Source organism: Bos taurus, chromosome 13, assembly GCF_002263795.3.
Source record: "Bos taurus isolate L1 Dominette 01449 registration number 42190680 breed Hereford chromosome 13, ARS-UCD2.0, whole genome shotgun sequence".
Classification (NCBI taxonomy): domain Eukaryota; kingdom Metazoa; phylum Chordata; class Mammalia; order Artiodactyla; family Bovidae; genus Bos; species Bos taurus.
In genome coordinates, this window is record NC_037340.1 from 16497172 (window position 1) to 16516831 (window position 19660).

General features: G+C 42.5%; 1 protein-coding gene across 6 annotated transcripts in view; it reads left to right on the plus strand.

The window, feature by feature from the left end:
- SFMBT2 (Scm like with four mbt domains 2) overlaps window positions 1–19660 on the plus strand; it is a 211252-nt gene that overhangs the window by 144006 nt on the left and 47586 nt on the right. For all 6 annotated transcript variants that reach the window (XM_059892640.1, XM_059892639.1, XM_005214128.5 and 3 more), the window contains 3 exons: window positions 1119–1266; window positions 12832–12914; window positions 17691–17817. In XM_059892640.1, the coding sequence (XP_059748623.1) occupies window positions 1119–1266; window positions 12832–12914; window positions 17691–17817 (358 nt within the window). The remainder of the gene's footprint in view (window positions 1–1118; window positions 1267–12831; window positions 12915–17690; window positions 17818–19660) is intronic.

The following is a 19660-nucleotide window of genomic DNA, read 5'->3' on the forward strand; positions in this document are numbered from 1 at the left end:
AGTAAACCCAGGAAAGAGGGCTTCCTCTGCAGCCCAGCCCTGTCTTAAGCTCCCGTCTTGGTCACTTACATCATGGAGCGAGTTTGATCAGGTGCCTCCTCTTGTAACGGGTGGGTGAACATCACTTGTCCTCTGATAGTGCAGAATGCAGACACTTGTGTCCTACAGTGACTTGGAGGAGATGCCGATGAGAAACTGAGTTTATAGCAGTGAACTCAGCCACTGAATATGTGCCACCTTCTCTTATTAACCACATGACACTGAGCCTACCACTTGTCTGTGCTCATGAAAACAACTGCTGATAAGTTTGCATACATAGTCTTTGTACTAATAATTGGGCTCCTCCTGCTACACTGATTATAGCCCATGTGATCTGTTTTGAAAATACTTGAAAATGGTGATAAGCAAAGTCCTATTTCTGGAGTGAGGGGGCAGAGAACACTTCACTTCCTTTCTCTCATCTGCTTTCACTGATTAAAGGAAAAGTCATACATCTACAATTCGCAGATTTAAAATGAAAGTACCATTTCATGTAAAGACATTTTTATTAATGAACTGATAGTCTTTTAAGATTATAACTTCCCTTCCCCATCAAAGAAGTCTCAGTGAACTCACCTATCGTAACATCTAAAGTATGTGTTTCTACTTTAAATACACACACACACGTGTACATACATACATACACACACACACACACACACACACACACACATACTATTTATTGGAGGAAGAAATGTCAACCCACTCCAGTGTTCTTGCCCAGGAAATTCCATGGACAGAGGAGCCTGGCGGGCTGCAGTCGATGATGTCACAAGTCAGACATGACTGAGGGACTGAGCTTATCCACTATTTATATCATTTTATAAATGGTGGAAGAATCCAGCACATTCAGATTCTAGCCAACATGCGTTTTAGTTCCATTAGTATGACTGAAATGATCACCTTAAACTTTTTCATGATGGGACCACTTTAAGAATATATACTGAAACGGCAGTTATTGCTGCGACCATTGGGGTGAAATACATTTACTTCATTTGAAAGCTGTGCCAGTCTTCCTTTGGAGCATTATTTGTTCATCTCAAGGAATTAACCCTGGGTGCTGTTGTCTTTTCTTTCAGGTTTTTAACAATCATTTTTTTCAAGTGACTATTGATGACCTCAGACCAGAGCCTAGTAAACTCTCGATGTTGTGCCATGCGGACTCTTTGGGGATTTTACCAGTACAGTGGTGCCTTAAAAACGGAGTCAATCTCACCCCTCCCAAAGGTTTGTGTTTTGTGAAAATTGACAGCGTTTGGGTGGTTCAGGAGGACTCGTATTGTCACCAACGTGATGCCTTTGTTGATGTGGAGTTGTTTATGCCATAAATGTTTCAGATGCAGTGGGATACAGTGTGTTTCTTGGTTAGCTTGACGTAGGGTCTGTTACAGCTCCTGGGGCTTCCCAGGCAGTGCTAGCGGTAAAGAACCCACCTCCCAACGCAGGACACAGAAGATGCAGGTTTGATACCCGGGTCGGGAAGATGCCCTGGAGGAGTACGTGGCAACCCACTCCAGAGTACTCTTTCTTGAAGAATCCCATGGACAGAGGAGCCTGGTGGGCTACAATCGATGGGGTCACACAGAGTTGGACACGGTTGAAGTGACTTAGCACCCACATGTGTACACACACACAGCTCCATCCCCTGGGGAGGTATGTGACCCTGGGCTCCTCTGTGAAACATTGCTACCCTTCTGTTATTGTATGATTGGCAGCTGTGTTTCTGCTGTGTGTTGAGAGGGTACAGAATTGCCAAGTGATTGGGATTAAAAACTTGAACGTGTCTGAGCTGTGGCTTTAAAAAGGCAGCAACCTACTAATGAAACATTTCTTTAAAACGGTATTTCCAATAAGTTGACTTTCCCCCAGAGCCCAGTTGCTCTCAGATTTTCAGCACTTTGTTTCCATAAGACATGACAGTAATTAAGTTGGGAACCAGGTTGCGTTCCAGTCCTCTTAAATTGAGATCCATAAACCATTGTATCGCTGAGTACCGTGCTGTGCTTTACAGATGTAATTTCCTGTCCTTGTAGTTCTCAGGTTTATCCAGGGAAGATGCAGAGAGATGAAAGGTGAGAAGATGGATAGGAAAAGAAAGGGAATGAAGGAAGAGAAAAAAACAAGAATAAAGAGCTAAAGTTCCGGGGAGATTTTGACAGATAATCTCAAATAAAACAGGACTTTTGTGCTCATCTCTTCAGATCTCCGGAGATTGGGTTATATGGACATCAGTTGTGTTTCACCGCACTCACTGTGGAATGACTATACTTTGCTGGGCTTTCATCCTAACTCATCCTCCAGTGTCAGCCCCACGGAAGAGATGCTTTTGAATTGTTTCCATCTCGGCCCTTGCTTCTTCTCATTAAACTTCTGCAGTAATGGAATTCAGCCTGATTATAATGTTTCTCCAAAACACTGCTTCCCCTGTTTCCAGTGCCAAATTCACTGAGTCCTCAAAATGAGGATTTCCCTACAAGGAGACTTAGTTCCAGGGAGTTTATGTAACCTGTCCAGGACCCGCGCTTAGTAACAGGACAGGCGGTCGGGCTCCTGACTCTTTGCTCAGTTATGGGTGGTGAAGATTAGGATCACGTGGCCTCTGTTTTTGTGTCCATTTGGGAGCCTGTGGATGACTCTACAAATCAGTGTGCCTCAGTTTTCAAGACTGGTAAGTGGGGGCACCCCTGGTACCCCACAGATACTCTATAGCAGGGATCCCTGACCGCGGGGATCTGATGCCTGATGATCTGAGGTGGAGCTGATGTAATAATAATAGAAATACAGTGCACAATAAATGTAATTCACTTGAGTCATCCAGAAACCATTCCCCTACCCCTGGTTCATGGAAAAATTGTCTTCCATGAAACCAGCCCCTGGTGCCAAAAAGGTTGGGAAACTCTGCTGTATAGAATCAAAGACGTGATACAAACCAGTGTTCTTATAATTCTTTACGTGACAGTACAAGTTCTATGCTGTTTGCGTGCATGCTAAGTTGCTTCATTCGTGTCTGACTTTGCTACCCTATGCACTGCAGCCCACCAGGTTCCTCTCTCCATGGGGATTTTCTAGGCAAGGATACTGGAGTGGGTTGCCATGTCTTCCTCCAGGGGATCTTCCTGACTCAGGGATCGAACCTGCATCTCTTATGTCTTCTGCATTGGCAGGCGGGTTCTTTACCACTAGTCCTACCTGGGAAGCCCAAGTTCTATGTTATGAACCATCTGCTGGTTCAGGCAAGAGAAGTCTTTTCCTTCTGTGAAATGTCAGCAGCTGGCCAGTTGTAGAGTTGGAAAGCCCTCTGGCCGTCTTTGTTTCTTCCCAACTTCTAATCAAAGTGTGTGTGTGCAGATGAGTCTCTTGTCATTGAAGAAAAATGTCACAGATACCTAAAATGTTGCTTGGTTCGACTTGACAAATTTTGAGTGTTCCCAGAAAAATAGGATCTATTTAAGAATTAAAAAAAAAAAATGAGTTGGGTATTTCCTCACATAGTTTAAAAAAATAGGAAAAACATTTATATCTGCATTTTGGATGTTTGATGGATGGTAGAGGTTTAACATTTACCAGGGTCTTGAGAATTTTTAAATATGTTTCCGAAAAGAGATTATTCACATAGCTTAGAGCTTGACTAGTAAAATGGATGTGCCTATTTTGATAATTTCATTTTATGATATTAAGAAAATTGTTTTATATTAATATGGTTGAACTCTTAAATGTGCAGTGAAATGATGGTACAAATTTTTTTATAATATTAAATATTTTTTATATCTTAAGCTTTTTATACCTACCCTTCAGCCATAATTATCACTTCTCTGTCACCTAAGTATTTGTGATATTTGGTAAAATGAAATTGTCTTCATGTAGTCTTCCAGACTGTTCCTTCCACTGTTGAAATTGAAGCATATCTTTTCTAGGAGGAATGTTGGTATTATGTATCATTTGTAAAATACTGAGTAATGGTGATTAGTATCTGACAATAAGAAAATCTCAGTGATAATCATTTTTTAAACCCTTAAAGCAAGAAGTGATCCATCAGTAATCTTTCAGTTCAGTTCTGTTGAGTTGGTCAGTCATGTCCGACTCTTTGCAACCCCATGAATCGCAGCACACCAGGCCTCCCTGTCATCATCACCTCCCGGAGTTCACCCAAACTCATACCCATCGAGTCGGTGATGCCATTCAGCCATCTCATCCTCTGTCGTCCCCTTCTCCTCCTGCCCCCAATCCTTCCCAGCATCACGGTCTTTTCCAGTGAGTCAACTCTTCACATGAGGTGGCCAAAGTATTGGAGTTTCAGCTTTAGCATCAGTCCTTCCGATGAATACCCAGGACTGATTTCCTTTAGGATGGACTGGTTGGATTTCCTTGCTATCCAAGGGACTCTCAAGAGTCTTCTCCAACACCACAGTTCAAAAGCATCGATTCCTTGGCACTCAGCTTTCTTCACAGTCCAACTCTCACATCCATACATGACCACTGGAAAAACCATAGCCTTGACTAGACGGACTTTTGTTGGCAAAGTAATGTCTCTGCTTTTGAATATGCTATCTAGGTTGGTCATAACTTTTCTTCCAAGGAGTAAGCGTCTTTTAATTTCATGGCTGCAATCACCATCTGTAGTGATTTTGGAACCCAGAAATATAAAGTCTGACACTGTTTCCACTGTTTCCCCATCTATTTGCCATGAAGTGATGGGACCAGATGCCATGATCTTAGTTTTCTGAATGTTGAGCTTTAAGCCAACTTTTTCACTTTCCTCTTTCACTTTCATCAAGAGGCTTTTTAGTTCCTCTTCATTTTCTGCCATAAGGGTGATGTCATCTGCATATCTGAGGTAATCTTTACGCGTTGTCTTTTGGCTGTAGGACTGTTGTCTTGAGATGGTAGAGCTGTTACATATAATCCAGTGAGAAGAAAACTTACATAGGTTTATAAATACGAGTAGATACTTAATGATCATAGAATCATGCCTTTTACGTGAACTCATCATAAGAAGAGAAATGCCCAGTAAAGTCATACTGAGATGGCACGATTTCTCAGATGAGGTGGATATCCAAAAGAGAAAGGAAGAAGCGGGTCTGTTTTGATGGAGTATGGAGGGACGGGTTCTCTCAGACTTGCTGGCAGGAATGCAGGTAGGTGCCAACTGTATGCAAGACAGTTTGGGAAGTTTTACCAAAATTACAGATGCATTTAGCTGTTGACTTAGCATTTCCACTTCTGGGAATTTCTCCTAAACTTATAATGTACTGATAATATGCATAAAAGTTTGGTTATTTTTGCAGCATGATGTGTAATAGCAAAAGACTTGGGAAAATCCAAGTGACTCTCTGTGTGGGGTTGGTTAACTCGATTTTGGATGTTTGTATAGTGAAAACTGTACAGCTGTTGAAAAGAATGAGGCAGATCTCTTCGTATTGACATGAGATGCTCTACAGGGTGTGCTGTGAGTGGGCTGATCAGTGGGTTATAGTACCATGCCTTTTTTGCTAGAAAAGAGGCTAGTAAGGGTATATATTTTAATGTTTCTTTATGTATTGCTGCATTGGGTCTTGGTTGCAGTGAGCAGATTTTCCTCTGGTCGTGTAGCATGGGTCTAGTTGCTCTGTGGCATGCGAGATCATAGTTGAGCCCACATTTGCCTGCATTAGAAGGTGGATTCTTAACCACTGGATCACCAGGGAAGTCCCAGGATGTGTATTTATGTTTGCACATATTCTTGTAAAGAGAGTCTGGAAGATTACGTAAGAAATTAATGAAAATGATGACTTGTATTTGGGAGCGTAAGGTATGGAGGTGGCGACCAGGGCAGCTAGGAACCAGACTTTTAACAGAATAGTTTTTAAGTCTTTTTATTTTTTTATTTTCTATTTGCTCTACATGAATGTTTTATTTATTCAAAATGATCACATATTATTATAAAAGGGTTTTTATAACTGAAAGTGGTATTAGAGATTATCTCATCACCTCCAATCATTATATATGTGGGGAAATTGAAGTTTAGTTGTGTTAAATGGTTTTTTAAGTTTTTTTTAAGTCTTGGGGCTGAATTGACATAAAACCCCATCTTAAGATCCCAAGTTGACTGTGTTTTCTGTATAACCACCCTTTATTGCTGTTTTCTCTCCCTGATACTTTGTAAAATCCGCCCTCCTCAGTAATTTGAGGGCATTTTGGTGGCCTTATGCAGGGCTGAGCCATGTCAGTGGACCATGACTTTCCCCTGACTGGAATGGTCTTTTGTGTCAAAGCATTTGGAGAATTTAAGCTCTAGGGAATCAAGTTCCAAATGTTTGCAGTTATAACAAAGATACAGCTTTAATTATTGAACTCCCTTACCACTTGGGGCTTCCATGGACAGAGGAGCCTGGAAGGCTACAGTCCATGGGGTTGCAAAGAGTTGGACACGACTGAGTGACTAACACTTAACACCGCTTGGGGACACCATATTGACTATGTATTTACATGTGTCATATATGTAGTAAAGTATTTTTATTTTTTTAATTAAAGTGAATTAAAATTGAGAGATGCTGGCGGTCTCGGTAGTGGTGATTTTATGGTTGCTTGAGATAACTTGCTACGTGCCTTACACATCAGCACCTGATCTGGCAATCATGCTGTCGGATGCTTTCCAGCACCCTTATTTGCTTTAATAATGTATGAAAGTTTGTCATTTTTAACTTGAATTCTGAGAGTGTGTAGGATTTGTTATTTTTGTTGTCGTGTTTAGTTGCTCTTTTGCAACCCCGTGGGCTGTAGCAGCCCGCCAGGCTCCTCTGTCCATGGGATTTCCCGGGCAAGAATAGTGGAGTGGGTTGCCATTTCCTTCTCCAGGGGATCTTCCTGACCCAGGGATCGAACTCCCATCTCCTGCATTGGCAGGCGGATTCTTTACCGCTGATTCTTTACCATGGAAACCCAAGATTTATAATACACGTTGAAAACGAGTTCATATGTTTTCTTGTAGGTATGTTTTCCATGAAAGCATTACATTGTTTAGATTTCTGGTAGAACCATAAACACTGCATTGAATTACAACAGGTCTAATCCCAAAACAGAGTAATGCACTCATTCCCCAGTGTGAAACAGCTGATGAAACAAGACACCTGGTGACACAGGAGATGTGCAGACAACATACGTCCCTACTCACATTATTTTGACTCCATTCCTATTTAAAAAAATCTGTCGCCAGATTCCAGATATAAATAGTCTAAGCTAGAATGGATCGAAATTTTTTAGTGTTGGCTCCATTTGAGCAGGTGCTTTCTTGGTAAGCAAAGGACAGAATCTTGGCAATTTTACTGCATTCGTTGCAGCCCAACAAAGAGATTCAGTGTCATAGCCACTTTGAAAGGGGATCAAACAAATAAATAAATCAAGAAGGCAAAAATGCATATAGGTTATCAACCGTGACTTGCTGTGTTTAAATCATTTCATTAACCTCCTTGGTGCATAACATCCAAGGTTAGGCACAGAATCACACCCCCCAGGGGATCTTTGCAGAGCATGTGAAGCCTGTATATTTCTGCTGTAAAATGTGCAAGCAAAAGCTAAAGTAAATCAATTATCTTTGCACTTCGTCTCTCCTATTTGGCCATCTTAGTAGACACAGAACACAGTTTAAGAAATAGAGGTATTTTTCAATGATTATTAAGATACACGGTGATGAACCCCAATTGGTATTCTCTTTTCCTCAGACATTGACTGTCGTCTCCTATTTCAGACATTTCAGTGGGGGCAGACAATAATAAACACATTCATGGACCTCCCACTTTGATTGAAAAGAGGGCTACCATTTTTCCATATTTGATTCAGCTTTTTAAACAATGAAATAGAGCAGTGTAGATATTTTTGGAGACCCAGTCGACCTTGACTCTTCTATTTCACACCCCCATGTGATCTGTCGTGAATCCAGTCCATATTCTCAAGATCTGACTAGATACCATCATGACCGTGCTCATCCCGGTTGCCATCAGGTCTCCCCACTCTTTGGGTGGATTTTTAACATCTGAAAACATTCCTGATTGTTGCAAGCTAAGCATCCCTCTTGCTCACTTATCCCTGAATTTACTTTGTTCTTTAAGATTCTTAAGCTAATTTCGCCTTTGACAGTTGACGTTTATACGATATCAGACTCCATCCTGGGGACATATCTATATCTCCTAACATTGTTTATGAATCAGAATAACACTTTGAGCCTGACTCCCGTCTTAGGAGTGTGCATGTCACACTGTGACCTTCCATGCATTAAATACTTCTCAACATTTATTCTAAAAGATAAGGACTTTGGATAAGGCTGGTGTTTATACTAACTGGACTTACTTGTTTCCCTCCCCCATCTTTCTTTGTTTTTCGTTTTTCTTTTTCTGCGCTATTCCATGAATGTAAAAACAGATTAATTCAATTGGAAATGAATGTGTAAATTTTCAAGATTGGCAGCTTGAAAGGTTGTGAAAATGAATGTCAACTAAAAATATGGAGGGAGGTGGTGGATTTCAAAGGCAGGGATTGCTCTTTTTTAAAAAAGAACACAGAATAGGAGCTTTTACCCCTGTGGTCCCTTTAAAAATTTTTTTTGAGAGAGAGAAATCTTTTTTTAAAGCCTTGCCCTTCCCCGCCATCCCAAGTCACTGACAAGGGACAGAAGACGCCATGATTGCCTCAGGGTTGTCACGGTTCACTTCCTGCGGTGGTGAGAGAGGTAACTTTCTCCTGTAATTGGATACAGTCCAGATTCTGTTAGTAAAGGAGAAGTGGAAGGCTGACACATTGTATTACTGAATTGGTTGGTGCTTTGATAGCAAAGATGCTGTGCCTTCAACATGTTTTTATTATTGAAATAATTCATGAACATGAGTGAAAATTTAGAAAACGCAAAGAGGTAAAAGAAAAAGTATCCAGAAGTCCTACCACTCAGATAATGATTTTGATATTTCCTAGTAAGTTTTTCTTACATTTCCTCTAGTCCTTTTCTTTGCATATTTTAATGTCAGTTTGATAATTCTGTGTATGGTTACAGCAGTCTTTTCATCTAAACCCACAATAATCATTTTTTCATGAATTTAAAAAAAAAAATAAACTAGATTCAGTTTTCATGCCTGCATGAACTTCCACGGACTCAGCTAAGTTTCATATCATTTTCTATTTTCGGATATAAAAGTATTTTTTTTATCCTCAGAATTATCACTAATAATGCCGTTGCATCTTCATGAATCACATTTTATAAGTTTGAGGGGGTTTGTTTTTATGGGCTACATTCCCAGAAATGAAATTGTTGTGTCAACGTTCATGGACATTTTTACTGCTAAGTTCTATTTCAGAAGAATTGTCCACTTGCACAGCCAGTAGTAAATGTTAGCAAGTGGAGCTGTTTTATGTCAATTAATTTGTATCATAAGGAAATGGGTCATCGACCTGTTTCCTTCTGGACCTGTAACAGTTGGAACTTCATACAGAATAAACACTAATTAAAGCTTAAATAACCCTAGTGGTGGAGGTTCAACAGTCTCTGATGGGAGCTTATTGCAAAATTTAATAGCCCAGGGGGTTTTGATTTCCTTTTATTTTCTTTTCCTCTCTGCTATTTTCCTCCCTCCTGGGTTTAAAACATGCTTTCCTGGCTGCGGTTAAGCCTTAGTACTTCTTGTTCTGTCTTTGTTGATTAATGAGTATAATTGACCCCTGTTGTCTCTATTATACGAGCCACAGCAGTTTGTTTTTTAATGTAGCAGTTATTTTCTGAGCTGTCACAAAAATGCCTTACAAAGCAAGCTCATTATCAGTCCAAAGGAGAAGAATTTCAAGTGAGACAGTGAATGAAGTTCTCTTAAGAGAAGGAGGAGAAGTTGAAGCTGTTCAAATGTTCAAGGAAAGGAGTTCTGGGGGCAGGATAACGACTTATTGCTCGGGTACCCAGAAAAACTTGGATATATCCTGAAATTAGTAGAATAAAAATCGCTCCCCACAGTCTTGGCAACTGGGTATAGAAGGACTGATTGCAGGTCCAAGAAACCTTGAGTCCAGCGTTTATGGAGAGGATTGAAATCCATTAGAAGTTGGTGGTTATGAATGTAATCGAACACCCAGGTAAAAGTGTCTGTATGAGGAGTAGAGGTGATCTGTTAAGTTGTAAAGTTTTATCTGAACAAGATGCTAACCAAACAGAATACCTAAATTTGATGTTATTTCAGAAAATGGTTTGCTATTCATTTATAATAGTTTCCCCCCCCCCATTTCTCCCTTCTCCCTTTACCCCACGATCTTGATGAGATTTTCCTTTGCTCACAAACGAACCCAGAGTGCAGCAGAGGTCCAGGGAAGAGAAATGGAACGAAAGGAGATCTTGATTTTAACACAGCCAGTCCGCCCTGGCCCTGAACAAGAAGGGCCCTTCTGTGGCAGGGCTCAGCTTGTCTCCAGCTGTTCGGCTGCGAGCTCTTCTGGGGAATGTCTTGCTGTGTAACCTCTCTTCCACCCGTTGCACTTTTTTCTAGGAGAAGAGATGGAAATTCACCACAGAGGGAAGGGAGAGTATCCTAAGTGGCAGTCATAAGTAGTAATAGTGGCTCTGAGGCAGGTAATGCTACAGCTAGAGGAGACTTAGGGTTTCTCTGGTGGCTCAGTCGGTAAAGAATCCACGCGCAGTGCAGAAGGTGCGGGCTCAGTCCCTGGGTTCACAAGATCCCCTGAAGAAAGAAATGGCAACCCACTCCAGCATTTTTGGGAAAATCCAGTGGGTGGGGGTGACTGGCGGGCTGTAGTCCATGGGGTTGCAAGAGTTGGACTCGATTTAACCACTAAACCACCACCTGAGGAGACTTTGACGATCGTTTCTTCCTTTTTTGGGTTAGAGGTAGGGAAAGTCAGGTACAGAAGACTTAATTTACTCTGACCTTGGTTCATTCCAGTCCCGTTAGAACTGGGTCTTAATCTAGTTCTCCTTCCTGGTTCAGTACTTTTTGTTCAGCGAGGGGATGTCTCACCAGCTTTTAGTGACTTCTCACTGGCTTTTAGGCGTCTTTTAGTAAATTCTTCCATTCTTATATATTCATGCAAGGATTTGATCCAAAACAGTCCCAGAGAAAGTACTCGAAGTGGAAGATTACCTTGATGGTAAAGAAACTGGGCAGTACCTTACTTAAGACACATTTCGTTTTGTTTATGAATAGTCAGAAGAAAGTTGATTTGGATGCTTCCAGAAACCTCTAGTGCCAGAGCCCTCTGGCTGGAGGGGCAGCTCTGGGGGGAAGGGCACGTGGAAGAACGTGTGGAGCATCTTCATAACTAGCTGCAGAGTTCCCAGCATCTTAGGACTCTGAGACGTCTCATCTTCTTGCTTGAGGAACTGTCACTCATTGTAGGGACATCTCAGGAGCAAGGTGGGTGGGGAGAGGCTCTGCCACTGATGGTGGGCAGGGGAGGGTCAAGGGGTCAGTCCCCAGACCAGGGAGATGGCTGCCTTCTTGGTTAACCCTCACCCTCATCTTTAAAAGAATTGAGTAACTGCAGCTTACTTAATGAAAAGTATACTATTTTGTATGCATGTAAGTTGGAAGCAAACAGTATCTTGAGTTTCTTCAATGTGGGAATTTCTGTAGTCTCTGCAGCTGTGGGATTTAGTAACAGAATTCCCCACGTGAAGTGAATTTGCAGGTGCAGAATTTATGATGATACAGGGCAAAGAAATCGGGGGGCTTGGGTTAAGAATATACTTAAGAAATCCCTTACAGATTTATTTTTTATATACTTGGATCAGTGAAGAGAGAACTGAAAATGATGGTTATAGGGACATTTGTACACTTTCAGTTAATCCCTATTGGTTCTGTTTTTTTTTTTTTTTTTCCAGTTGTCTTCCTGTGTTTATAGGAAACGCAGATGACACTCACATTAAGAGATATTTTCCTCCCTAGGTTCAGTCATACACTCAACATTTCTTGTTTTACATTTTAAACTTCTCACATGTCTTGTCCTGGTGGTCATGATGGGTCTATATATATATTGTATAATTATGTAGCTCTCCCCACCCCTCGATGAAATGAATAAAGAAACACATTAAATTTAGTACATATGAATAGTTGGTTCTCAAACTCCTCAGCATCTCAGATGTGCCCACAAAACTTCCCCCAGAGAGGCCCACCTTCTCGGGTCCTCATTTTCCTTCCTTTTTCATCAATTCGAAGGCAATTGATGAATATTCCTCCCCCTGTCCAGATCTGTGGAGGCTTTCTTGCTACAATCTCAACTTAATCTTTTGCTGTTTGTCTTACCTTCTGCTGCTCCTTAAAGATTATTCCTCTCTAGCGGTGTTTTCTGATAGAATCTCGCGGTTTCCCTAAGATGTCGCGATGTGAGCTCACGGGAGCTCAGAGCTGATATGAAGGCACGTTCCTGTGTTCTTGCACAGTGCCTCGTGCGCGTGTGTTTTGTGTGACACTCATCTGCTCTCCCCAAAGCAGATCTCCCTCTCGGCCTGTGATGATGTGGGCAGATACCCTCCTTCATCTGATTTCAGGCCCTGAATTATGGTGATGGGGTGTACCTTACCTGTATTTGGAGCTTTACAGTTTCTACAGTGTTTCATTCAACCCTCATAAGATACGATGTGTTGTCACACCAGTGTTTCATTCAACCCTCATAAGATACGATGTGTTGTCACACTTGAGAAAGGGCCTCACCTTTTGAGAGGAGCTAGAGTTGCCCCGCTTCATACCTTAACCCTAACGCCCTGCAATGCTCTTCTTTGGTCTGAGACGGGGCGCAGTTGACGGGTTGGATCTGTGTTTTGTCATGCAGGTTACTCTGGCCAGGACTTCGACTGGGCAGACTATCACAAACAGCACGGGACCGAGGAGGCACCTCCCTTCTGCTTCAGAAACGTAAGACGCCTGCTGCGTGCTGCTCGTTTTCTCATGTATGTTACCCACCTTGTGTTGCACACGCTGTGTAAGTTGCTTCCTGTTTATTGACCGTGGTGGGCTTAGAGTGCCACCCTGCACCACAGGATCCTAAACTTCGTGTTGGTTTTTTCCCAGCTGTATCGGTTGGGGTGATGCTGGGCTATTGTAGCAGACTGGAGACGAAACGTGTCGTTAAGTTTCTTTCTCCCCGGTGGATGGTCCAGGTTGTTACCAATCAGCAGGTGGTTCTCCTTGTGCTGAGCCTTGGGCTAGGCTTGTGCTTGGCTTGGCCATCTGAGTCTAGTGAGCAGATAGGAAAGGGAGAGCCGGGAGAGGAGAACCTTGGTTCTAGACGCTGAGTTTGATACTGATGCACATTACGTATTACTTCTGTCACCTTCCATTGTGGAGAAGTGGGAAGTGTGCCCTGGTCGGGCGACTGCTCCCCCACCTTGAGCCTGGATGCTGGCAGGAGGAGGACAGATTTTGGTGCACAGCCAGCCACCAGGGCTGTTAACTGTGGCTTCCCTTATGGCTCAGTGGTAAAGCATCTACTTGCCAATGCAGGAGATGTGGCTTCAGTCCCTAAGTTGGGGTGATCCCCTGGAGAAGGAACTGGAAACCCATTCCAGTATTCCTGCCTGGGAAATCCCATGGACGGAGGAGCCTGGCAGACTACAGTCCATGGGGTTGCAAAGGAGTCAGCCACAACTGAGCACCTAACCAACAACAGAGTGTGGCATGTGGGATTGTAGTTCCCAGCTCAGGAATCGAACCTGTGCCCCCTGCATTGGGAGTGTGGTGGCTTAACCACTGGACTGCCAGGGAAGTCCATGGAGTATAATATTGATAAGTTCATGGAGTAGGAGATTCTCTGCCCCAGAGAAATAATGTTAAATTATGTTCCTAAATTTCTTTATTGGATTAAAGTAATAAGATACTAAATCCAACACTTTTCTGCTGTGCTTACTTTAAACTACCTATTCAAATAGACCTTTTTGGCACAGTGACACATGAAGTAACTGTATGTGTGTTCAAACATGTGTACTTGCTTAGTTATAGGAGTTTCTTGTACAACATAGTTTATAAAGTATTCATTGAAACATAGAAACTGAAAAGGGATGTGAATCATCTCCATCTTGAGAATGAGACACAAAGGTTTAGCCTCATAAGTTGAACATGCATTTAGTTATGAAAGTTCATTTTTTATGCTAAGAACGAAGACTTGGCCCTCCCGCTGGGGACTGTGCCTACTGCAGAGTGTCACGCTCCCACACTGAAGCCGTGTTTTCCAGCACGTGCTCCTAGAGCTGCTGATTCATTGCTGCCTCAGGATAATTCATCCTCCAGGGACTCGGTTGGCAGCCCTTTCTGTTGGGAAGAGCTGGCTTAATAGAGAGAGGCTCAATACTGAGCATAAATCAGAATCAGATTTGGGAAAATTAAGTAGGTTGATGACGAGGTCAGCTTGTGCTCATAAATACCGAAACACATCTGTGGCAGGGCTGGAAATCAGGGCTCCATACGTGATCCGGTGAACTCCTACCGGGTGACGTTGCCTTTCACGGCATTGACAGAGCTGTATGGTGTGTGTGTATGTGTGTGTGGGGGTGGGTGTGGAGACAGCTGTGCGACCAGCCAGCAGAGGACAGCAGCTGGTCAGCCCTGAAGGCGTGTTAAGTCCATTGGAGTCTTACTGGACTCTGTGCTGTGTTGATATCACTAGTCATGGAATCTACTGGCCTCATTGCCTTTCATTTAATTGTGGAAACTCTTCATCACATCCTCCGACCCTTCTGAGGCCATGCTTTCTTCCAGACGGGAGATCGTCCTTCCCCAACTTTTTAGCCGTGGAAAGAAAACCTTCACGTCCCCGTCTCGTTCTGGATTCGGCAAGTTATTTCTTCCAGGACAACATGCTTCCCTCAAGGCATCTTTTTATCTGCCCTCTGCCAGCCGTTGTTCAAATGGATCTTTATGGGCAGTTAGGAGCTGTGTCCCCAGGTGGCCTCTGAGGTTTCAGGATTCAGCATACCAAGATGAGATCTGTATTAATGAAAACACTGGCGTTTTAATTAGGAATGCACTTGTTATCAAGGTGCCCCCCCAACTTTGTGTCTGGTTGTCTGTTTATTTAATCGACAGCGTGGGTATCTGCCTGGTGGCACGTGCGTTGCATATTGGGACCTTGCTGGATGATGTTAGCAGGCTACACATGCTCTTGAATGGCATCCTTATTGTGAATTCACTTTTTAATTCCACATCTTGTGTGTACTAGAGGAGGGGTAATGCGGAAGTGGGTGTGTGGAGGATATTGCCCTGGGGATGTTTGAAAATCCGAGATGGTTCTGAGATGGATCGACACAGCCAAATACTTAGTAGAATAAAGTCACAGCTAACAGTTTTGCTATTGGTCCTTTATAAATTACCCTCCTGCAGTGAGCTAAAATGAAGTCGGTTATACGGTTGTAGCTTTCCCTTATTAAGTAGGATAAAATGCATTTTAACTGACTTAGAGACTTTTCAGGCAGCCTATCAGGTCATGTCATCAAAAAGAAGCTTAATACCTAATAGTCATGAACCTGGCAGGATGACTTGCAGAAAAACAGCCAACCTTGGATTTCTTCATTTCCAGAGAAACATAAAGGAAAGGAGCAAATGGGTTTCTTAACACACACATTGGATAATTTAGTTCTGGTAACATAAAGATTTAATTGCATTTTCAACTTAACGTCCATTTAAAAAAAAAATGGAAATATGAATTACCTTGTTTTCCTTCTACAAGTCACATCAAGATGTAATCTCTCTTACTTACAGGAACCTGTTTATCTCAGTTTATGTATTTCAAATTAGATGTCTTTATACAATATTGTAACTTCAGATAAAAAACTTGTAAGTAGTGGGTAATTTGGGGAAAGTTTCATATTTATTTTGAAATATTAGGAGGGAGTGTTGCTTCTAGCATTGGCTGAGTAAGCTCGTACTGACTTGATCCTCCTGGACGGAATACCAAAACAGGCACCTGAGAGTTGTGGAGAATGAACATAAGCAGGCAGATTCTGGAGGGAGGCGGGTGCCCGGAAGAAAGGCGTGCAGGAGTGGTCATCCCATTTTTTTTTTTTTAACAGACTTTTGCATTTATCTTATGGCCCTGCAATCCTTCTTTCCCTAGAGACATGAGACCTTAGTGTTAGAGACTGAATTTTGTCCCCACAGAATTCATGTGTTACAGTCCTAATTCTCAGCACCTCGAAATGTTGACTACTCGGAGTTAGAGTATTTAGGGAATTAACTAGGTAATGTGAGGTCTTGTGGATGGGCCTTTATCCACCATGACGTGTGTCCTTGTAAGAAAAGGAGATGAGGACACAGACCCCACGCATGGCAGGAAGACGGTGTGAAGACACGGAGAAGATGGCGAGGCCTCAGAAGAAATTCACCTTGCTGACGACTTAATCTTGGATTTCTAGCTTCTAGAACCATGAGTCAATATTTCTCTTGTTTGAGTTTCCCAGCCTGTGGTATTTGCTATGGCAGCCTGAGCATATTAGTGAACTTAGATTCACACAAAAACTTGTCCTTAAATGTTCATCGTGGCTTTGTTCACAACTACCAAAGCCTGGAAACCGCTCAGCTGCCCTCCAGCTGGTAGCTGGATAGACAAACCGTGGTTCTTCTGTAGATACCAGTCAGCATGAAGTAGAATGAGGTGCCAGTCCTGTGGCAGCATGACTGATTCTCAAATAACACTTTGCTTAGTGAAAAAGGCCAGACTCGCAAGGCTCCCTAGCACAGTAGTCTCCCTAGATGGTGTTAGAGGAAAAGTGGAATTACAGTAACAGAAAATAGATCCAGTGGTCCAGGAGTTGGGGGTCCTGGAGGGATTGATCGCCAGAGTCCCAGTGCCAGGCCTCTTTGCAGGTGACGGCCCTGTTCTGTGTCTTGACTGTGATTATGGCTGCATGATTGCATGCGTCCATCTGACAGTCCTGCCTTCCTAGGACATCACACTGAAAAGAATGGATTTCCCTCTATGTGTATTTTTAAAAGTGAATTTCAAAAGTAAATAAAAATAAAAGGATCAAAGGGAAAATAAGGACCATTTCAGATAAAAGGAAACTGGGAGGCCAGCACCAGCAGACCTGCAGTTAGAGGGATGGGATGGGGAGGCAGGTGGGAGGGGGGTTCAGGATGGGGAACACATGTACACTCATGGCGGATTCAAGTCAACGAATGGCAAAACCAATACAATATTGCAAAGTAAAGTAAAATTAGTTAAAAAAATAAAAACAACAACAAAAACAAACTGGAGGACAGACGTTGTGCTGAAGGAGGTGATGCCGGGTGGAGATTGCGGCCTCCTTTCACCCTGAAATGTACCCGGTGTGATATGAGTGAGGAGTACAGGGAAGAGAAGTGATTGGCATCACAGTGATCCTGGGGTCGGAGGGATGCACACAGAGCTGGAAAATGAGAAATTATTAGGCACCTGCTGTGAGCCAAGCAGAGGTCTCTTTTCTGGGACACAAATGAAGCATGTGTGGTTCTTTCCTCATGGGTGATGGGGAAATAAGCGTGTGAACTCACCTCTTTAGTACGATCTGTGCACTTGCATGCATGTGCACATATATGCGTGTGCACTTGATTGCGTGTGCATGTGTGTGCATTTCTGCTGCGCCAGCTGGCTCTGCTCTCGCTGAGCGTTTTCTCGTTGTGGCATCTGCTGGCTCAGTGTCCGTTCTCTTTCTCTTCCAGACATCGTTCAGTCGGGGATTCACGAAGAACATGAAGCTTGAAGCCGTGAACCCCAGGAACCCGGGCGAGCTCTGTGTGGCCTCCGTCATAGCTGTGAAGGGGAGGCTGATGTGGCTCCGCCTAGAAGGTACTCGCAGTCCTGATGGTTCTGAATCCGGGGTCCCCCGGGAGCGGGCGGGGCCGACGGCTGCAGCACTGCCCAGTGTGCCTGCTTCGCTTTCCTCGTGTTTTCAGCTGTCTTAATTATTCAGCATTCTTAAATAAGTGAAACGAATCAAAGGTAAATTCATTCAGAGGCTCTCGTCTTGACTAATAGTTTCATGAAATGAGATGCTGGTGTGAAATTATGTTTGGAACACAGTGGTCTTTTTACATCTCTGATTATACAAGCTAATGTCAAAATTAAATTAATATGAGTCACTAAAACTGGTATTTGAGGTCTTGGTTGTTAACAGGACAGAATTATATATTTGCGTTTTAATGTGAATCATACCCTTTACTTTGGTTTCTTTCACAGATGTTTAGGTTTTCCTTAAAATAGTAACTGGACATGACTGTCTCCCCAAATATATAATAAACAGAATGTAAACCTGTTGGAGAAGGCAATGGCACCCCACTCCAGTACTCTTGCCTGGAAAATCCCATGGACGGAGGAGCCTGGTAGGCTGCAGACCATGGGGTCGCGAAGAGTCGGACACAATTGAGCGACTTCACTTTCACTTTTCCCTTTCATGCATTGGAGAAGGAAATGGCAACCCACTCCAGTGTTCTTGCCTGGAGAATCCCAGGGACGGGGGAGCCTGGTGTGCTGCCGTCTCTGGGGTCGCACAGAGTCGGACACGACTGAAGCGACTTAGCAGCAGCAGCAGCAGACCTGTTTGTTTAGTGGTGTTTAAACCAGCAGTCCCCAGTCTTTTTGGCACAAGGGACCCGTTTCATGGAGGACGGTTTTTCCATGGACTGGGGGAGTAATGGTTGCAGGATGATGCAGGTGCCTTACACTTATTGCGCACTTTATTTCTATTACTGTATTGGCTTGACTGCAGATCATCCCAGGGGTTAGGGGCCCCTGGTTTAAACTGTTCTTCATAGCTTCATTTTATTTATAATCATCCAGATAATTCACAGAACAATACACTTCATAAGCAGAAGTTTGATTAGCTTGTGGACTTAAAACAGTGAGGAGGAATTAAAATGCATTTGATCGTTAAGGTTTTGTCATCTTCCTGTGATTTAAAATTCTTTGGGTCTTTTGTTTGTTTTTCAGTTTCCTAGCACTTGGCAGTTATTTCAGATGTATATGGGAAAAAAGGTGTTAGAGATGAGTCATACAATCCTGTTAGCTTTCCTAGTTTAGATTTTAAATTTTATGACACGGTCAACCCACCATAGGCCTAGAAAGTTTGGAAGGTTATAATATTGGTGCCAGTATCTTTATCCTCTTTCCTCATTAAACAAGTCTTAAAAAAACACTGTGTTCTTTGATAGGCCTATCATCTAATAAATATTATAGTCCAAGAGATTGGAAGGGGCAGAGAACAGTGATTCTAGCTAAAAATCCTAATTTCCAGAAAATATTTTAAAACATAACCATGGTTTGGGATTTCAAAGTCAATCTAAAATAAAAGGAAATTCTGAAAAAAGTGGTTGCTTAGTAGCTTTACACTTCTGCTGGAATTTTGGGTAGAATGGCCTCTAGTTGGAATTAGCCAAAATGTGGACACAGGTGTTATGGTGGTATTTCAGCAGTTACTGAAGTAGGATGTAAACTTATTTTCATTACTGCCTATAAAGTTGAATCAACAGCTGTTGGAAAAACAAGATCCCTTCAGTGATTTTTTGAATCCCTAGAGCTTGTTACCTAACACCATACTAAGCCTAATACTATGAGAGATTAGTCTTGTTTGCGCAGTTAATTTGGGAAAAAAAAAAAAGTGCTAAAGTTCAAAGTCCATGTTTCTTCATCATTA